Below are 19,960 nucleotides of genomic sequence, written 5' to 3'. Positions count from 1 at the left end.
GAAGTAACGAAGAGATTCCGGGTCTGGGAATGTGCTTGGGCTTTGTCTCTTATACACGATCAAGCCCTTCAGAGTTATGCGACAAGGAGGCAAAGCAAATATGAGCGAGGCCCTAATTGGGAAGAAAAGACATGGGCCTGGCCAAAGAGGGCAGGTTGGGGACTAGCGGGGCTTTGCATGTACACATTAATGTCGCACTGCACTAATTACGACCCCAATTCGACTCTTTTCAATACCATAAGATTTTATGACACGCTGACTTCGTGCGTTGGACTATGATTTCAGACGAGTGTCCATGAATCAAGCAGAAAATCTACAAGGCTAACTGAACTAGTAAGGGTGCCCGCAAAATGTCGAATAGACGGCTGTGAAGCCTCAAAACAAAGTAGAGTTGAAGTCCGGGTTTGGCACACTCTCCTCCAGGACTGTGCCGTTGCTGAAAACCGTCCCGTTCCTCAAAACCTCGACACGACCCGGATGAAGGCCAAGCGGCGGGTCGGCAATAGTCGTCCCATTTGCGAAAATGATGCCGTTGAATTGAGACACCAGGGGGCTCGGAGGCTTTCTCTGATTCTTCGGACTTGGAAGCAAAGGAGACCTTCTCTTGCTAATGTCGCAGTTTTCGCTGATTGTGTATAAGTTGAGACCAATCGCCAAAGTATACAACTCAGCACTCAATGCATCCCATCCAGGCTCATTCATGATCACCATGCCAATGTAATCGATCAAGATGACGTTGGGGAAGACTTTGTCTGAGATCTCATTCACGCCCTTCCAGTAGAGTGCTGGATTGGTAGGAAGAACGGCAATTGACTGGAGGCCGTAGGTAAACGTCGAAGTCAAGAAATGCGGTGTACTGAGCCACTGGGCGATGTAGAAGTTGCCCTCAGTCTTATCTGTCCACTTCTTTATTGCCCATTCCGCCATCTCTTTCGTGTCTTCTTTTCGGGCCACGCATCAGTCAAGTCGATATAATCGATGTTGTAGATGCCATCGTCAGCTGAAGTATGCTTGTTCTTATCGGAGATCTTAGACAGATGTTGGGTATTCAAAAAGATAAGCACGCAACCCTTGTTGTCATTCTTGTCCATCAAATCGCCAATCTTCGACGTTTGCAGACGACTGGCAAGTCCCGGGCACCGATTGTTGATCTTTTTGAGTTTGTCAAAGAACTTGTTCTTGATACCTTCATCCCAATAAATGGGTCCAAGGCTCGGCACATCGCGGACACCGACCAGATAGCGAAACTGCAAAAAGATAACCTCGCCGGGATTCTCATCCGTGAATCGATTAATCTCCTTGATGACGTCGTCAAAGTTCTCTCCCGTATTTCCAATCACGACTTCCGCAACCTCATCAGACACGTGCATCGTCCAGAAGTCGTAGTTGCCGCAACAGTTGACAGCCTGATGAACGCTGGAAACACGTAAGTCAAACCAGCGAGATCCGGCTCGCAGTTGATCGTATATGTTCAACATTTGAGTTTGTGTGTTGCCCTCACTTCCTCCCGACACGATGGCTTGTGTTATCTTGCTCATGCCCGCGTCGTGGGTGCCTGGCATCACCACATTGGCCACTGTCCGGTCACGGATCGTATCCTTGATAGAGTTCATCCAATTTCCCGGTCCGTGCGATAGTGAAGTGATGAACCCAAAGGAATCACTCCCAGTGATGACAAGAGTCACAGGTACCTCCTGGCCCGGCACCCTGTACTCGCGCTGACCCTTGCCCATCCCGCTCAGGTCGAAAACGATGCGCCTGGGGTAGGTATCGGGTATATGAGTTGTGGCACGTACGACAAACTTTTTGCCAGTGTTACCGATGTCATAGTACGCTTCTCCGTTGTCATCGACATTGTTGGCACCAATTCTCCCAGTGTAGTGCGCGACATTTTGACGCGCCTTGCCTGGAGGAATATCGCCCCAGTTGAACTCGTCCATCTGGTAGCTGTGTGTTGAAGTGAGCTTGAAAGGGTGCGGCGTGAGATTGACGATGGTGATGTATTGCCTGCCCGTCGCTGCTGCATTCTCAGGGTCCATCAACAACCAGCGCATATACTCGCCATTCCGATCAAGAGGCAGTTCGCTGTAGGTCCTTTCGCTCGCTTGGCAGGTATCATTGGGGTCGATTGGCGGTTCCGTCTCTTCGTCGCCGCTTGGCTTGCAAACCTCAGGACACCAGGTACGAGAGCAGGCAAACTCGCACAGCTTCTCATCATTGTAATCCCCAACAGGTTTCCCAGTTGCACCGGGTACCTGCGCTGGTGGCTCTATCAGGCCTCCCTCTGTTGTACATCGGCAAACGTGCAGAGGACAGAAGCCGAAGTTGCAGGCGTAGGAACAAAGTCCCTCGAAGCGTTCATACCCTGCTCGAGAGGTGCCTGCCCTACAGGCAGGTGGAAGAAATTCGGAGACAGTCGGTACGATAGTCGTCTGAGGAGTCTCAGAACAAAACTCTTCTGGACAGAATCCCAGGTTACAGGCGTTCGAGCAGAGTCCGGAGTAATTTTCGCTTTTCCCCTTGGCGGGGAATCCGTCCTTCTCGAGCGCTGGCGGCTTTGTGTTGGGCACTCCCACAGCCTGGCACAAGCAAGACGACACGGGGCAATAGTTGTACTTGCAATTAAACTCGCACAGCTCTTCAAAGCCCTTGGCTCCAGTTCCCTTTGTACAGCCTTGGTCTTGTCTCGAGTTTGGCATCGTCGCGGAGACGGAGCCGGCAACGACGGCACTTCCAACCCAAGGGTTCCAATTTGTACGCCCATTGTCGCAGCTCGCAGAGCTGAAGGCAGGCCCGTCTACTCTTGCTAGAAGTCTCCCAGGTCTGGAGAGCTGGACGTTCACATCGCCAGTCTCACTAAGACGGACCACGCTGCCATGATAGACGCCAACACCTCCATCGGGAATCGAAGACCATTTCGGGGTGAAGGTCTTGCCACCAACTTTGACTGTGACCTCAGCTGTCGATGCGAGTACTGCGGAGAAAAATATTTTGTCCAACATGATAAGCTGTGGAGGGAACTCGATTTGAAGCTGGCTTGCTGTATTGCCGACGGTGCCACCCTCAGAGCAGGCGCTGGATGGGCTTGTACGGTACCAGACAACGAGACTCTCTTGAGATACAGTGGCTTTGCCAGTCTTGTAGTAGTCAATCAAGAAAGGTAGAGCCTGACGCCAGCCATCGTGAGGTCTGTTGTTGGCATAGTTGTATGGCGCTTTTCCAACCGTGAACGCCTCCATAGCGTGGCCGTAAAGAGGACCAATGTGATGAGATTCGCCATAGTCGTTCCAAGAGATGATTTGGACGTATCTGGGATGTATGTTAGAACAATATAATTTTTGAATCACTGTCATACAGCGACTTACTCAGGCTGGTTGTAGATGACCTGAATCCACCTATCATGCCATATGTCGTCACCCCGCCACATCCAGTTCTTGTTGTACCCGGGCATATTGGTGTAGAACCACGGCGAAACAGGCATCATGTACGGCCTCTTGTCCAAGTACTGGAAGTACGAGGCATCGACATAAGTGTCCATATCTCGAGGACCACACGGTCAAGCAGCCCAGTTGAAGAGGCCATCCGCGACGTTGTTTCCGAGAGCCAGCGCTGGCTTTGCTCCTTCAGACGACCAGTCAGGAATGAAGAAGCAGCTGACTTGGCTTTTGATGTCGATCCAGTCTTTCGCATTGCCAGGGCCCTCGAAGGTAGAAACCAAAGGTCTTCCATCACTGTGCTTGAAGTACTCGGCTTTCGATGTATACTTCTTCAGATAGCTGATGACGGTCTCCTTCGGCCAAGGTCCTCTCCCTGCGTAGTCGAAAGAAAAAAGAAGCTTGAATCCTTCGTCTTTGGCGACATTGAAAGCGCGCTCAAGAGAAACCTCGTTCACGGACTCTCCATGGGCCATATTAAGGGCAAAGGCGTCAATATGAGCTTCTTTGGCGAGCCTAATGTCCGTACGCCATGTGCTTTCTGTGTACTCGGCCGTGTTTCCCACCTGGCAGAGTGTAAGTAGAAGTTCATCGGCCAAAGGATAGCAGTTCGTTCTGTGGACTGACCATGAAATGTGCGAAAACTGCAGCACTCTGGACACGGACTGCGCCAGCAACGGCTAAAAGAATGACGTTGAGTTTCATAACTTCAAGACACAGTGTAAAATGTCGGAATATTCAAAGAATGAATCCAGAAGAAAGGCTTGCTGGAGAATTGCATCAAGTGCGTGACGGCTGCAATAGCATTTATATCTCAATTTTGCTCCATTTCGACTACCAGACTTCCCTCACTCTCTCTTATCACTGAATGAAGAAATCTCTGAGAAAAGGACCCAGTCGCCTGTCAGAAACGAACACCATTCAGAATGCTCGTCTTCCGTGGGCCCAAACGGCCCGGACCCGGCTTCGACTCAACGAAGCTGAGGCACAGCACGATTAATTTCTCGCAACACCAGCAGCTGACCCATTATGCAATGCAGCTCTGAGGCACCGTATCGTCCATGAGAATGTGGTCAGAAAATATCTCATAGCCCTGTCATCGGAACATGGTATCCAGAGCCATAAGGGCTTTAGACAACTCTGCTAGCCTGCCGAGAAATGTTGGCTCCGATAAAGATATTGAACAACTCTCGACTTTCAAATTACACTGACTGCACAACTCCAAAAACTCATTCGCTTTTGGAGACTTGAAGTAATCTGAAGTGGTGAACTTTCTCGGCTCCCACTGGGGAACTCATCGTCAGTCGACATCCGTTTGAACGTCTTTCCGAACAGGCGGGGATCTCAGACAACGCCAACGATCAACGCCAAGCCTAATTTATGCTATTGCGGGCCGTCGCAAGCGAGGAGAAGGCGTTTTTCCTAATGCGGTATGTCTTGGCTGGACGCCGCCTGTCGATATGCAGTTGGAACGTTGGATCCTAAATGCGGAGGTCTCCGAGGGCTTGGCTCTTGCCTATTTCATTAATCCCTTGAGGTAAATTTCTCGCGAGCAAATAGAAATTCACATGTGCTTAAGATTTCAGGCGGCAATGTAACATCTCAGTTGAGTGTTCTGAGCTAGACTCATCTTTAGCGGATGGTGCCCTTATCGACGCCCTCTTACCGCATGGGCCCTTGCAGTAGGAAAGTCTGGATGAAGAAAAGCTATCGGCCGAAAAGGCAAAGGCTATGCATATGACAGACTTTTGCTTTGGGGGCCGGTGCCTGCGAGCAAGGACTTCAATGACTCAGTGTTGAGGAGGGGCGGGTAGGTGATCCGGTTGTCTGTTGGTTGCAAATTAACATCATGGAATGTCATACGCAAAATTTTCGCTAGGCTCGGGACCATACAGCCGCAGAGATATTTTTGCACCTATCAAGACATGTTTGATAGCGGTGAAAGGTTGAATCATTTGGAGCCATATTTTCTGATCAGCAAATTCAACCAGATCATTGCGTAAAAAGTTCGCGGCAGTTGTCCCAGGAACGTCAGTCCGGGGAGTTCCGGTTTGACCCAATGCTGAGAAACACTCTCACTATATTCAGAGTGATCCCGCATACTTTATGAAATGAGTTTCAATACCATGATGCATTAATCTCTTGATGTCAAGTCATTCGTTCCTCGTGAGTGAAAATGTTATGGAGACATAAGCCCATTCATTGGCGTTGAATTATCGTCCAGGCTAGGTCTATCTTGGGATATCTCCCCTTCATACACTCCGATTCGGTCTGCATAAACTGAAGTCGAGACTCACAGTCGTGGGCATTATGTTTCTTGACTGGTCATCAAGACATACCAATTTCGTCTTGTAGGGCAATTGACAGCCACAATATCTAAGCTTCCACATCGTTGCCGTCGGCCATCATTCTAACAAGTGAAAGCCAATCCTACCCGTCCATCATTGTAGGCGTCGATAATGCTTTGAATTGTTGTGTAAGTGCCCATGACGGTCATGAACGATCCCAGAAATATCGTAAAGATGTGTAGGGCACAGAAAGACATCTTAACTTTACTAGAGGATCTATTCTCCCAGTCCATGTAGAGGCCCATGAATGCTGGGATAATCAGCTGTCATGTGGCACGAGTCGTCAGTGAACAGTCACATCGAGACTCGCCCTAAAGTCTAGTAGATCGGCTTGCACTTACACAAGTAGGCATGCAGCAAATAGAACCAATGAGCCCAACCAGATAGCTAAAGAACGGGACCGCTTCAGCAATGATAAACGCCAACGCGCTGATACCTATCGTTGAGCCACTGCAGATTGCTAATGTCAGTGTGACGAATGTCTGTCCTGCAAAAGCGATCGGAACTCACAGCCAAGTCACCCAATGAATGACGGTCTTGCTTTGTAGATGTATAGAGTTGCGCAGAATTCGTACGAGAAGCTAGTGTACGACTCGTCAGTAGTTACACTCACTGATAGGATGAAATTATTCTCCTACGGATTTGGCTGCAAGATGAACCCAAAGAGTCGTTGTCATAATGAAACCAGGAATCGAAACACCATACGCTATTTTTTTTAATGTCCCGCCAGCGGAGCCTAGAGATGGACTCGCCACGTATTTTCCACAATACCTGTACGATTGATTCGTCAGTCAAGTTCTCTATTGATTCGCAACACAGTTGAACTCCCCCAGCTATTTGATTCACTTACATGTAGACGACCGTACCAAATGCGACATAACATGAGGCTAGAAACACTTGAGACGAGAACAGAGATTTGGTGAAAGAACGTGGGCTTCTCATCTCCGCAATCACGGGTATGAAGGTTGGTGTAGATCCATAACCAGCTTCACGGCTATTAGTCTCTCATCCCAGATGTCAACTCAATGCATCACTGTAGCACAACTTACTAAACAGATTGACGGCAGCGACAACTCCTGGGACGAATCCAGGTACTCGTACGGCGTGTACTTCCATGTCGTATGGTCCGGTTTGTGGCGCTGCCGCAGGCCGATCGACTTGGGTCACACCAACCCTTTTGTGCGGAATGTTGTCAGCAATTCTATCAAGGCCCAAGTCGGTGAATATTGAGAAGAGTTGATAGACTCACACGACAATGAAGACAGCCGTAAAAATGGAAGCAAATCCTATCCAAGCTAGGATCGACAATCTCCCCAAAGTGGGAATGCTAGACACGATTGCGGTGCATGTGGCCGCGACGAGGGTCCACGCAATGTTGCAGACGTGGCGGTTCGAAAGTGTCTTGAACCCTTCCGCCAAACCAATGAAGCCAGATCCGGATGCGAGGCTTTTTTGAGTGTCAGCATTATAGGGAAACAATCGGTTGCTCATCAGACTTTCTCGTGTCTTACATCCAAGTCAGCAGGAAGAGACCACCAGCAATTTCTCGGGCAATAGGTCCGCCCATCAGCGCTGCAGCATCAGCAATGCTGTGAACTCCAGCGTATCTCATCCTAAAGACGTACATGATGTACGCATAGTCTTCCGGCACGTACAATTAGTAAGATCATGCAAGGGACGGGAGTTGGGGACAATGTTGAAATGAAGGCGTACAAGTTGCCAGTGTTCCCCAACCCACGAGCAAAACAATTCCCGGGCCGTACCCAACTGAGCTGAAGGCAGATGGAATTGTCAATACACCAGTGGCAAAGCATAGCTTCATCAAAATGATGCCAGTGCGTTTCCTGAGATGATGCATAGTGTCAGTGATCTATGCCTTCGAAAGTGAAATTCCGACTCTGATCATAACATGACCTACCAACCTAAGGCCCTGTATTCCTCCTCATGGAAGACCTCACGGTTATCATCGATGTCAATGCACTCCGTTTTGGTGTTTCGTTCGGGGAATGCATCGCCGTTCGTCGCCGGCTTCATTTTCTCGGTTGAGCCCTCCAAAAATGTACTTGTGTACGGTGGCATCGTAGGTGATATTGCGTGACTATTGCCACTGGACTAATAAAGAAGGAGGAATATCACAGCACCAGAAATCCTGAGTCGAGATAAATAATCTTTTGCGTGATCTAGCTGTTGCCAACCACGTTGTCGACTACATGGAAGGAATATTCAGAAACAAAATCTTTCAGCGAGGAAGCTCCAGCAACAGCATCTTATATCAAAGTTAGGAAACGCCAGATAATATCAGATAACTACCGAAGGGGAGCAACCTCGGAGAGTAAGGTAACATTTAAGATACAAGACTCTGTTGAGCCTGTAGGATTACTCGTTCAAGGTCCACTTCCATGCTCATGTCCGGTCGAGCGCTATCTGAATGACATACTGTCACTGCTGGGTGACAATCTCGACCGCCGTCAGCGGAGCGCGTTATCACAGGTTCCAGTATACAGACGGGGATGTCGCCGATCCTATCTGCGGGGGAATCACTTGGGTTCCCCATGGAGATAAAGCCCCCAACCCCAATCCCACTGTAGATAATGGTTGTGGGTAAGTGGGACTTCGCGAATAGCCGACGCTAGCGAATTCCCGATCATCCTGCTACGCTAATCTTGACATCAAGGAGAGACTTGGGGTTGGCATCATTTGTCACGGAATCATACTGATTGATCAACTATTTGACCAGACTGCCTTCGCGTTTGAGGCTAAGGTAAGTGCGATTGGCTATGGAAGATTATCACGGCCGGGGATCATAATGTCTCTTCGTTCTAATGAATGTCTGACTTGCTCGAACGAAAGTATGATGATGGATTCAATGTCGAACGTAGATGCATACGTCTTTAGTCTTGACTGACATCCCGAAATACAAATTCCACACCGCCGATGCTAACCAGACCTCCATCTACCGACGTTTGCGCTTCGTTGTCTACCATAGTCACCACCGCGGACGCTTTCGGCATGCTGCCATCATTCTCAGATTCAAATGTGCGTTTCCAAATTCCATGATGGGAATCGTAATCCTCTCGTCGCGCAGCAAATTCTGTCGCCGACGCCTTGCGGATGGCAAGATATATGACCCCAACTTTGCCAATGAAAGTCATTCCGTCTTTGCTCTGAAGTATCCAAGAAGGCGTATCATTCGGGCCACGTTTCGTAACGTCTCTCCAGACTTCTTCGTAGTCAGTTGGAACACCGTTCTTATGAGGACAAGGCGTGGTGCCGATTTCGAGGTCATCTCCATTGGGTAACTTCTCGAAATAGGCATCGTCAGGTACAGTCAGGTTCAAGGAGTCGATGATATGTGTCCATCGGAATGTAGCTGTAACTCAGTCATTGCGTCAAAAATTGATCTTTGAAAATTGAGCAGAAAGAAATCCGCGAAGATGATGACAGTACGCACGGGGTTCGGTCTTCAAAGTGATTCTCTCTCCCGCGCGGCTCCATTGAAGAGTCTGAGTTTCCTTGATAATCCGCAAGTCTATGAAGTACCTTCCTACGTTGAGTGCAATCGTGTCGGTATCTTCATAGGCAGGCTCGGGCAACCAGCGAATGCTGATGCGCTGGACAGCTTGGGACGGCATATCGTTGGTCAATGACTTAAGGCAAGTTTAGACCAGGTTTGAGCGTAGAAAGTAGATCTCAGGATCATACAGATGATAGAACGATGGGTATCGACGTCTTAATGTGGACCGGCAGTGGAGTACTTATACCTGAGGTGGTCGCAGACTCACGTGTCGTCATCATACCCTACACAGCGAATGTGAACGATAAGTCTTTGGATACCAAGCTATGGGTCTAGAGGGCCTCCACAGCAGACAATCTGGATGCTCCGGGTCTCTGGACAGGATTAAGTATTTGTCTATATAGTTGATGTTCCGTCCTTCCGCGGACGCGCTCTACGACTTAAGTTTCGAAAACATACCCCAGATGAAGTCGTATCAAATTGAGAGAATCAGTTCACCAGCACAAACGAAATCCTCACGACACATGGAAAGATTTAAGCCAGATAAAACGACATGCACCAAATGTCAATGGCATTCAGTATGAAAGTGACCCCAGGTTCATCTGAGAGACCGAGACGGATTTATCTACTAGTCTTGGTGGGGTTGAGAAGCGGCCAATCATGTGCGAACCAACTAACCCCCTCATCCCCAGGCGTTTTTGACATGAACATACACAGAGCTGTTACTGAACTCATGTGTATGGAGCAGATCCTGGGACTTACAGCGACCAAGGTACTGTATTATGCTTATTCGGTCTTGTTGTAAGTTAGTGTCGTAGACAATCGTCAAATCCTTTGATCAGTGGCGGCTGGCTGAAGATGGGTTCCGACCTGAGAAGCAAAAGGCACAGATCCACGCCAGCCTGCGCCAGATGTCATCGACTCAAGCAAAAGGTATGAATTCAGTAAAGTCTTCTTGGGTAATTTCCCCTTGACTGATAGTATCATTAGTGCGATAGAGGTACGCCAAGATGTCTAAGATGCGTTGCCGCCAGAGCTGAGTGCACCGCAATCAACCGGCAAAAGTCTGCCGAAATTCCTCGCAGGCATGTTATGTTGTCGTATGAATCTGTGAATAATGAAGTGGAAACTGATAAACTATGTTGATAGTCTTCTTCAGCACCTCGAACATCGCTTAGCCGAATTGCAACGACTGAAGTCCGCCTCAGTAGATGCAGATGACCATCGCTCCGTCAATGAAGTCCGTGAAGCTGACGTCGCTCACGATGTCGCTGCTCAGGTAGCCTCCATCTCAATCACGAATAACCTTTCTCTCAGTCTCTTCCAAGGCTCGGCTATATTACCACATAAGTCGAAACTCTTCTATCCCTCTGAGCGTCCACCACTTAAAATCCCAATTCGCGGAATCTACCATGAAGTCAACCCCCGAACAGCAGGCGAAGCATACGCAAGTCAGTTCTCAAGCTTCAACTCACAACACGTTCCTCTCAACGTGATGGAACGGCTATTCAGAAACTACACCGAAGAGATCCTCCCGCGATTCCCCTGTTTCTCGGAGGCAGAGCTAGCCTACCACTTTAACCACACATGCATCAACAGCGCTAAACCGGGGCTTTCCCGTGTTCAAGATGCCCTTTCTCGATTCGTCATCTCGATGACCATGGCAATCAGTGCCCTCAACTCAAAGAACCAAGACTTTCGTAAATTTGCGGCTCTCAGTGAGGCTCTACACGCGGACGCCATGAAGTACGTCGACGACTTGCTGCATGAATGTTCCATCTCGGCTTTACAGTGTCTGATATTGCTTATACAACTTGCGCTGTTGCTACCTCAAACTTCCAATCTATGGTATCTTACCGGAGATGCTATGCGCATGGCTGTAAGCCTTGGACTGCATCAAGAGCCAGAACCACGCATCTTTAGAGATAGAGCACACGCGGAGCAGCGCCGACGCATCTTTTGGGTCGTAAGTACACGATCAATAAAAGTCTAGGTCAAGCTTATTGCTCACACAACCCCATACAGGTCTACCAACTCGACAGAATCGTGTCCATCTCTGGAGGATGTCCAGTTGCCTTGAGTGATGAGCACATCACAACCAGGCTTCCCTACGACTTCGGCGACGTATCTGACTTGACAGAAAGGTCCGATTTAAAGCTAGTCAGCACCCCAAAAGAGCGGCAGTTTCTCCTTGACCTCCAAGTCTGCATCATGAAATCCGAGATCCAGGCAACCCAGTTTTTCGACCGCCCTGTTCCAGGTCAATCGGGTTCCCACGACGATTGGGTCGAGCAGATGGATCTCAGGACACAACGTCTCTCTCATGGGGTCTCGGCGCACGGGAACTCGCACTCATCGTTGGCTGCTAGTTGTCTCCAATGCCAAGTCATGCTGCATCGACCTTGCTCCCGCATCATCGCCGTTTCCGAAACATCCCTGGTATCCGTGGTTAAGGCGGCCGTCGAGCTGATATCACTGGATGCGAGAGCAGCCAAGTCTGGCGGTATTGTCATGGTCTTTGAGATCGGCAACCGAATATTCCAAGCTGGCATGCTCTTGCTCTACGCTCTTCGAAACCACGCTACAAAGTTACAGCGTGCCTCACTTGTAGATATCGCCACGGCTTCGTTGAATCATGTCTCAGCACTCCTCGTAAGTCTGGTCCGCTAGCAGAAAGACCGAAAGGATTCATCCCAAAAGGGTCACTGACAAAAATCACAGAACCAGCTCTCAAGCAGATGGCCACCCCTATCCGACACCGCAAGCTACATCAACGAACTCATCGACACGAACCTCCGCAACCCGCTCGGCTATAACGGAAGCCACTACGACATGCAAGTCCTCGAAGAACTCGACTGTCTAGTCACCCAGCGACGAATCCACAGCATCCGCCACCGAAACATTCCCTTCCCGCCTCCAAAGAAACCCACGCCTTCTCCCTCGGAACCAGAAAACATCGCCAGAGACTTTCTGAATGACGAACAGTGGTGGACAGACTTCATAGACCAAGACTTTGTCACCAACGAAAGCTGCTTCTCACTTCCTTCTGGCGGCGGGCAGGCCGCCCCTTCGCCTTCTTCGGAACCTAACGAGACTAGGGTTGAGCGTCGACGAGATATCATAGATAACAACGCCAGCGACTTGGAAAAGGAGCTAGACGTCATTCTTGACGCGATTCCCTCTTGCAGCTTTTGTAGGGATAGGCGGACAAAGTGCCAGCGCCAACTCCCTGCTTGCAAGGAATGCGCGAGGACCTCGCGAGAGTGCTTCATCTTTGACCCGATTTTAAAGGCCAACATCCCACTCCAACGTGTGCAACTTCTCATCGAGGAGCTGAAGGTTCTGGCAAAGCAAGTACCATCACCTTCACGTTTGTCGAACAACACGCAACAACCATCAGCTTCCGGAAATCCTTTATTCCTGCCTCTCCAACGGGGCGCATCTCCTCTTTCCGAAGCCGCATCATGCATCTCTCTGTCTAGCACCGTGTTCTTTGGCCCCTGGTCCTCTCTTGGTTGTCTACGAGATCAACTTCAACATAAAGCAAGCTACAAACTACCATCTACCGTATGCACCGCCATGAGAAACACGATTCCGACTTTCTCGTTTCAGAGCCTCGTCTCCTTCCAATCTTTGCCAGAAAGTCTAGCTGCTTCCATCTTCAACCTCTTCAGCCGCTCAATAAACACCTTCTTCCCAATCTTCCAACCCCAAACCCTCGACATCATCCTGATCGCTTATTACCACCCAAACGCTACTCCTTCGCGTCCTCACAATACCCCTCTCTTCAACCTGATAATTGCCCTTGGCGCCCAAATCAGCAGCAAAACAACACCCTCACTCTTCGCCCTCGCAGAGCATCACTTTCAAAACGCTATCAGCTTTCTCCCAATCACCTGCGCCCACGCCTCCCGCACCGAAAACGTCAGTCTACTTCAACGAACCCTCCTCATCTGCGTCTACACCCTCCTCGAACCCAGAGCAGGAGATGTCTGGCGACATCTGGGTTTCGCTATCCGCCTCTTTCTCGACTTGTCACATCGGCCATCGATGGAGGAAGACGAGGACCATGGTCTGTTTTGCATGCTTACTAGGACTTTGTACACTCTTGAGAGGTATGTTGATCTCACCCGAGTACTAAGCTTCACGATGGGAGAGGCTAATGGTCCTGTAAAGCCATGTTTCGATTGCCTTTAGCAGACCAAGTCTACTCGTCATCGGAGACGATCTCCGTCGCGTACGTCTCCAACATTCACCTCATTCCATCTGTATCTGACATCATGTCACAGGAGCTCGTAGAAAAGAGCGGCAACAACCTCCAAGATGAGATCTCAATCTCTTCATATCAAGTATCCCTCCTCAAAATGCAGATCCACTGCACAATTCTGTCTCGCGAGCGCAACACTTCAGTCATCCACGACACTCAACCCCTTCGAGAAATGTGCGAAACCTACCGCCAAAGTCTGGACTCATGGTTCGCGAGATGGAGAGAAATCGTAAGTCCAACTTCTTCGGCATCTGCGACTCCATCTTCAACACCACAGAGTCACGTCCTCCAAGAAACCCTGCTCTCATGGGGCTCGCTGCACTACCACCACGGCATGTCCCTCATCACAATACTCTGGCCAACACCGGGCGGAGATCCGTCCACCATTTGTGGCGGTGTGAGCAACGCAGGGTTACAACTCGTTCGTCACCAGCAGCTTTTCGCAAGTCTCACTTATGAGGGGGCACCATCGGGTGAAGGAGATGTCGTAGTGTTCCCTTGCGAGTGTACCATGGCTCATCTGGTGCTTCAAGTTGGTCTCCGTGCTATGGGAGAGAAGGACAAGTTGGTCGTCGGCGGGAAGAACAAGGACCCGTCACTGGCACTTTGCTTCTCGTTATTGCTGCTTCTTGAGGCTGATGACTCGAAATTATTGAGAGGGCTGTCACCAGTTTTTGAGCGGCTATCCGAGAAGGTTTCATTATGACAATAGATTTGAGATCTAGGGAGTAAACTCCTTATCCAGGCCGACGCAATCACAAGGTATTACGAAGACACTGCCGTGATTTAAGCTCCAAGACGAAGTGAAAGTCAAAATATGCACGCTTTTGATGATTATTCTGATACCCTCTAACAACAAAACCCACTTTTCTAAATCCTGAAGTCCTTGTAAGACCACTTCTCCGTAAGCTTCGCCCTCGCCTGCTTCTTGAACGGGATATGTCTCCTCGACTCCACCTTTCCGCGGACAAGCAGACTACGGTACCGGTCCTTGAGCAGGTTACCCTCAGGCCTCAACAACCGCAGCGAATCCTGCAGCTCGTCCGGCAGGACCAGCTCCAGGTCCTTCTCGGGCAACTTCATCTTGCCGAGCTGTCTCCTCCGCAGCCGTCCCTCGTCCACGATATCCTCCTCGTCATCGTCGGCGTCGCTCCCCTCTCCCACCTCCTTGGCCAGCGCCAACGCGCTCTTGGAGGCGTCGCGGCCCGCAATCTCGGCCGCAATCTCCTTGATCCGCTCCGCCTGCGCCGCCTTCTTCTTCAGCGCAAGCTGGTGCTTGGCCTCGCGCTCCGCCTCCTTGCGGCGCTTGATCCGGTTTCTCTGCTGCGGCGTCTTGCGCTGGGGTCTCTTGGTCGTGGGCTTGTCGTCGCCCTCGACGCCGCTCTCGAACCCTTCCCACGCGGAATCCTCGTCCCACTCGGACAGCTGCGCGCGCGCTTCCGCGGCGTCGGCCTCAGCGGCGGACTTGGCGACGGCCTCGCGCTTGATGCGGTCGGCTTCCTCGGCGGCGAGGCGGGCTTCTTCGGCGGCGACGGCGCGGGCGCCCTCTTCTTCGAGGCGGTCGGCGTAGTCGTCAAAGGTCGGGTTGTAGGAGTATCCGCCCGTGGGCTTGACGACGGCGGGGAGCTGGCGGCCGCTGGCTGTGAGGGAGATGGGGGCATGTTTCAGGGTCTTGGGGGGCTTGGCTTTTTGTTCGGCGGGGAGGAAGTTGTCTTTGCTGGTCTTGTTTGCTGCTGCTACGGCCTTTGAGGAGGTAGAGGGCGCGGCACCCCAGAGGTCGTAGGTCGCTTCCTGGGGTACGAGGGCGGTAGATTCCTCCTGGTGTCCGTCGGCGACGCGACGAAGGCGGCTCAGTTCCTTGTGGGAGACCCAGTCGGTGCGCAGGCGCTTGACGGGGAGGAGGCCGTCCGAGGTCTTTGAGAGGGCGGTTTCGGCGTCGCGCTTCTGCTTGCGGGAAGAGACGGCGGGAACGGAGGAGCGGGCGGCGAGGATCTCGTCGGACTTGAGTGTCTTCTTTGGCTTGGGGCGCTTTTCGACTTTGCCGACAGTGTCGAGGGTGAAGAGGTCTGCCGAATCCTTTTCTGCGACGACGCCACTGTAGAATATTTGGTTAGTTGTCTACTTTGTGTGCCAATTGGGGGATTTCCGAGAAAGGGAAAAGGTTTCCAAGGCAAAGAGGGTTACGTACCCGGCGATAATCTGTGTGTTCAACTCATCGAGACCTTCTTGCACCTCGGAGACGTCGACGTTCTTCCTCCACGCCTTCTTTCCCTTTCTTGAGGGCTGCTTGCGTTGCTGGGGAGCTTCGCCGTCGCCCGAGAGGGGCTTAAGAACGGGCATGTTGGATAGGTAGCCGAATCACACTTCGGGCTTGGAGGGGTTGTTTGGGTAGATAGGTGCAAAGAAGATGGAGAGAATCACCGGGGGTGTTTCTGATGTCGAAAAGTCGATCTTTGCGCCTTGCCCATTTGCTGGTCGTCGAATCTGCACTCTGCACCAGCTGGGACGGCGGGGCCTGGACCGTCCAGAAATTTTTGAGCAAGGGTCTTTTTTTTTTGTCTTATCGGATATGGGGTCTCTCTTATCGATTATCAGCACGTGATGTCCCCCGTCTTTGCTAGTCTCCTCTGAGCCCACCTCAATGGATGACGGGGGCGTGGTAATGCGCCTAAAGGCGGACAGGTTGACCTCCTTTTACTTGTCCAGCTTGCTCAATTTCCACGACCCGCGATCTATAACCCTCACACCCCTCCTCCTCCCAGCCAGCCCAACTTCGCCCTCTCGTCGGATCTGGTCCTTTGATCTAGCAAAGCACTCGGCTTTTCAGCTTGGTTTTATTTGCCGACTCGACGACTCCCTTGCATCGAGCCAACGTGTTGGTTCTGTAGCCCGACTGGCGAACCCCCCGATACCACCCTTCGGAAGCTTCCCTTTGACCAAAAAACCGCAACCATGGCGTCCGGCGCAGGCGGGTCCTACAACAACCCCCTCAAGAAGTTCAAGTACGATTTGCGCCGATTGCGAAATGTTCCTGTTCAGACAATTGCAAAATAAAACTAACACAATGACACCCCCAGGCTTGTCTTTTTAGGCGAGCAGAGCGGTATGTATCCTGCATTCTGTCTTGTTCGATGTGGTGAGAGAGACCCTTGGCTGATAAGTTCTTTGTGTTATTTGCAGTGGGGAAAACTTCACTCATCACTCGATTCATGTACGATTCGTTCGACAACATGTACCAGGCGACCATCGGAATCGACTTTCTTTCCAAGGCAAGCCATTGATACATTTCCGGGCGAGGGACGAGGAACCACTGTCTAATACATTGCAGACCATGTACCTTGAGGACCGGACAGTGAGATTACAACTTTGGGATACCGCCGGACAGGAACGTTTCCGCAGTCTGATTCCCTCGTACATTCGCGATTCCAGCGTCGCAGTCGTTGTCTACGACATTTCAAGTACGTGGAACTGCATGGGGGAGGCACAGAAGAGGGAACTCGTGACTGACTAGATGGCAATTTGAAGATGCGAAATCCTTCCAAAACACCAAGAAGTGGATCGACGATGTGCGCGCCGAGAGAGGAAACGACGTCATCATTGTCCTCGTGGGCAACAAGACGGATTTGAACGACAAGCGCGAAGTGACGACGCAGCAGGGCGAGGAGGAGGCCAAGAAGAACAACCTCATGTTCGTCGAGACTAGCGCGAAGCTGGGACACAACGTCAAGACGCTGTTCAAGAGAATAGCCCAGGCTCTTCCAGGCATGGAGGGAACGGATGCTGCCGCGCAAGCTTCAAGCCAGAGTGCGTATTCCCTTCTCTTTGAGATTTGGTTTATAAAAAGCAGGGTGGTTTAAGCTAACTTTAACGCAGTGATCGATGTCAAGACGACCCCCGCCCAATCATCGCAAGAGGGATGCGCGTGCTAGACGAGTTTCTTAAGGAGACAAAGCAAAACAAAAAGACAACGACTCTGGAGTAGAAAGTTCCCGAGGCGAGTCGTGACGGACGACGCGGGGCTGAGTTGGAGTTGCCGTTACGTTACGTTGCGACATGACTGGCGGGGCAGGACATCTTAAGCATAGCGTGCAAATGGGGATTTTCAGCATCAGTTACAGTTTGTATAATAACGGGCTATACTCCACGGTCGTTAGTACATACCTACATTTAATGGCTCTTTTTTCTCTTCTTTCCCCAATATTGTCTGTCTACATGGAATGCAAGTGTACTTATTCATATGTGAGCGTCACGTTAGCAGTATTAAGTGTCAAAAGTCAGCTGGCGAATGAGTTGTCCAAGATGCTCACCGCCCGAAATGGCACGGGACTCTCACGATGGCTGGCGTCCGTGATGCTACGGTGGGCTGTCACCGAGTGCCGGGATCCGTTGAACATGTGGTGCCAGCGTAGGAATGGCCCGCAAATCCGTGGCATCGAATTCCCAGGTCCATCCACTTTTCGGATTCGGATACCTACCTTACCGCGTATATGTAGATAGCTAGCTGTGCATTCACAGCCGGTGTTGCTGTAGATTGACCCAGAGAGCGAGGTGCAGCATCAGGTGCAGACGCGGGTGACGGAGAGCAGCGGCGCGGACTCAATGAAAACCCCGGGGCGTGACGCTATGACGGATCGGGTGGGGCCCATCATGTCATCGAGGATTTTAGAAAGGTGCGAACGCAGGGTCTTTCCGCTCTTTATTTTGTTTGGCGGCTGGCCCATGTCAATTGTCATCCGGCGCTGCCGCTTTGGTTAAAAGTGACGGGGCCTCTTGTTAGGCTCATCTTTTGCGACGCTTCCCCAAAAGCTTACCACCCTCAGGTTCTTCTGACGTCTTCACGGATTACCTGAGCTCTCAGGACCCCTTTCTTTTCTGGCGCGATACCTACGGATACCCTCCTGCTGTATCCGTACATATAAACACCAACGAGACATCACCAAGACACAGTGGACGAACAGATAGACCGACGGACAGGATGGCGTTCTCAAGATTCAGCATGCGGTTACCGCTCCCAAAGGTTAGCATGTAACACAACCTCATCTTCCCCAACCAACTACACCCAATAGTTACACAACATCATGTTCATCATCTTCAACCGATGAATTACTGGGCGGTTGGCTAACATGGTGATCACGTTTAATGTGTGCGACAGACCTTTCTAGGATGCATCGGCCTTCAAACAGGCACCGAGGTCATCTCCCTCATCCTCCTCTTCAACAGGCTCACCGGCCTCTACGGTCTACTCGCCATCCTCACGGGCTACGAGCTCTCCGTGACGCAGCTGTCAATGTACCTCTACTCGCTGGGCGTCGTCGTCCTGCTGGCCATGTTCATGCCCCACATCCGCAAGCAGAGCCCCTTTGAGACGCTCAGCCTCGCCTGGCTCTACATCGTCGACACCGTCCTCAACGTCGCCTACACGACCTTCTTCGCCGTGAACTGGTACCTCAACAGCAGCGCCCTGGACAAGCACCCGGCAGGCAGCACCACCCCGGCCGCAGCCGGTCCCGCAGCAGCAGCGGAGATTGCGGAGACGGCGCTGGCCAACGGGGCGCCCGTGGTTCCCGACGTGCCCGGCACGACGAAGCACATCGGGCCCCAGGAGTCGTGGATGAGCTTGGGGCTGATTTGCTCCGTCACGCTGGTGCGCGTCTACTTTGCGCTCGTCGTCATGTCGTTTGCGCAGCAGGTGCTGCAGCGGTACAGCGCGGCGGACATGGGCTGGGAGGAGGAAGGCCGCAGCAGCGGCGCCGGCAAGAAGGGCGGCGTCGACGGACCTTTCTCGCAGGGCGAGCCGGGCGGCGAGGGGTCCCGCGGCCGTATCGGGCGCGTGATGCTCGCCCTCGGTCGCGGGTACTGGCTTCGCGAGAGGCCTCAGGAGGAGTGGGCGAGCGCTGTGAGCGCCAAGTTCCGGCACACCGGAGTCTAAGTCTTTTAAGTATCGCGGAAGGGCGGATTCAGAGAGCTACCGACGGTACCGGTAGGTATTGACTATTGAAGCGGCAAGAGATGGATGTCGGTGCGGCATGTCGGGCGGCAGCGGCAGGTTGACCGCTTGGAGTGGATACCGCCGGGACGGCAAGTCGATGATGCCATCGGGCGGTGGTATCATTGGGCGATGGCATCATTTGAGATTTTCTGCGCGCCAGAAAAGAGGTGGATCGGGAGACTCATGAGCGAAATGCATGTCGGGGGCGCGATGGGGAATAGTGTACAACAACATTTGATGACCCTCAATCACGGAAGGTGAATCGGCGTTTGGGTCATTGGGAGAGATGTTTCGTCACGAGGGCATCCATTCGGTTGGTGCCCGGTTCACGATGGGGGATTTAAAGTGGGACCGAAAACGAACGTTCTATGGTTCCAAACCCCGAATTTGGGGAGAGCATACGATACA

General features: G+C 51.5%; 8 protein-coding genes across 8 annotated transcripts; 3 read left to right on the top strand and 5 right to left on the bottom strand.

Moving 5' to 3' along the window:
• Positions 1-375: 375 nt before the first annotated feature.
• On the bottom strand, positions 376-3,481 carry CPAR01_11259 (uncharacterized protein; the record flags this gene model as incomplete). Its single annotated transcript, XM_060495518.1, has 3 exons — positions 376-941; positions 1,070-3,309; positions 3,366-3,481. 3 exons carry the CDS (start codon positions 3,479-3,481, stop codon positions 376-378), a joined length of 2,922 nt encoding a protein of 973 aa, XP_060345866.1.
• A 75-nt stretch (positions 3,482-3,556) lies between these two features.
• Positions 3,557-4,139, bottom strand: CPAR01_11258 (glycosyl hydrolase family 71 protein; the record flags this gene model as incomplete). Its single annotated transcript, XM_060495517.1, has 2 exons — positions 3,557-4,000; positions 4,062-4,139. The coding sequence occupies 2 exons, from the start codon at positions 4,137-4,139 to the stop codon at positions 3,557-3,559; spliced, it is 522 nt and encodes a 173-aa protein (XP_060345865.1).
• A 1,705-nt stretch (positions 4,140-5,844) lies between these two features.
• CPAR01_11257 (neutral amino acid transporter) lies at positions 5,845-7,861 on the bottom strand (the record flags this gene model as incomplete). Its single annotated transcript, XM_060495516.1, has 10 exons — positions 5,845-6,045; positions 6,124-6,232; positions 6,293-6,363; positions 6,421-6,553; positions 6,633-6,768; positions 6,832-6,983; positions 7,032-7,229; positions 7,294-7,423; positions 7,496-7,626; positions 7,701-7,861. 10 exons carry the CDS (start codon positions 7,859-7,861, stop codon positions 5,845-5,847), a joined length of 1,422 nt encoding a protein of 473 aa, XP_060345864.1.
• An 812-nt stretch (positions 7,862-8,673) lies between these two features.
• Positions 8,674-9,414, bottom strand: CPAR01_11256 (uncharacterized protein; the record flags this gene model as incomplete). Its single annotated transcript, XM_060495515.1, has 2 exons — positions 8,674-9,152; positions 9,234-9,414. 2 exons carry the CDS (start codon positions 9,412-9,414, stop codon positions 8,674-8,676), a joined length of 660 nt encoding a protein of 219 aa, XP_060345863.1.
• Positions 9,415-9,999: 585 nt separating this feature from the next.
• Positions 10,000-14,269, top strand: CPAR01_11255 (uncharacterized protein; the record flags this gene model as incomplete). Its single annotated transcript, XM_060495514.1, has 7 exons — positions 10,000-10,097; positions 10,446-11,262; positions 11,322-11,948; positions 12,018-13,411; positions 13,473-13,533; positions 13,586-13,792; positions 13,841-14,269. The coding sequence occupies 7 exons, from the start codon at positions 10,000-10,002 to the stop codon at positions 14,267-14,269; spliced, it is 3,633 nt and encodes a 1,210-aa protein (XP_060345862.1).
• A 164-nt stretch (positions 14,270-14,433) lies between these two features.
• Positions 14,434-15,903, bottom strand: CPAR01_11254 (uncharacterized protein; the record flags this gene model as incomplete). Its single annotated transcript, XM_060495513.1, has 2 exons — positions 14,434-15,658; positions 15,752-15,903. The coding sequence occupies 2 exons, from the start codon at positions 15,901-15,903 to the stop codon at positions 14,434-14,436; spliced, it is 1,377 nt and encodes a 458-aa protein (XP_060345861.1).
• Positions 15,904-16,416: 513 nt separating this feature from the next.
• CPAR01_11253 (Ras family protein) lies at positions 16,417-17,492 on the top strand (the record flags this gene model as incomplete). The annotated part of the gene is made up of 5 exons (XM_060495512.1): positions 16,417-16,565; positions 16,641-16,699; positions 16,803-17,021; positions 17,089-17,367; positions 17,437-17,492. Coding segments are annotated over 5 exons (762 nt in total), but the record flags the coding sequence as incomplete, so codon positions are not given.
• Positions 17,493-18,538: 1,046 nt separating this feature from the next.
• CPAR01_11252 (uncharacterized protein) lies at positions 18,539-19,492 on the top strand (the record flags this gene model as incomplete). The annotated part of the gene is made up of 2 exons (XM_060495511.1): positions 18,539-18,580; positions 18,716-19,492. The coding sequence occupies 2 exons, from the start codon at positions 18,539-18,541 to the stop codon at positions 19,490-19,492; spliced, it is 819 nt and encodes a 272-aa protein (XP_060345859.1).
• Between the last annotated feature and the right edge of the window lie 468 nt (positions 19,493-19,960).

Source organism: Colletotrichum paranaense, assembly GCF_030867605.1.
Source record: "Colletotrichum paranaense strain IMI 384185 chromosome Unknown Scaffold_9.1, whole genome shotgun sequence".
Classification (NCBI taxonomy): domain Eukaryota; kingdom Fungi; phylum Ascomycota; class Sordariomycetes; order Glomerellales; family Glomerellaceae; genus Colletotrichum; species Colletotrichum paranaense.
The sequence above is the reverse complement of the archived record's forward strand: the minus strand, read 5'-3'. Positions and strand labels throughout refer to the sequence as shown.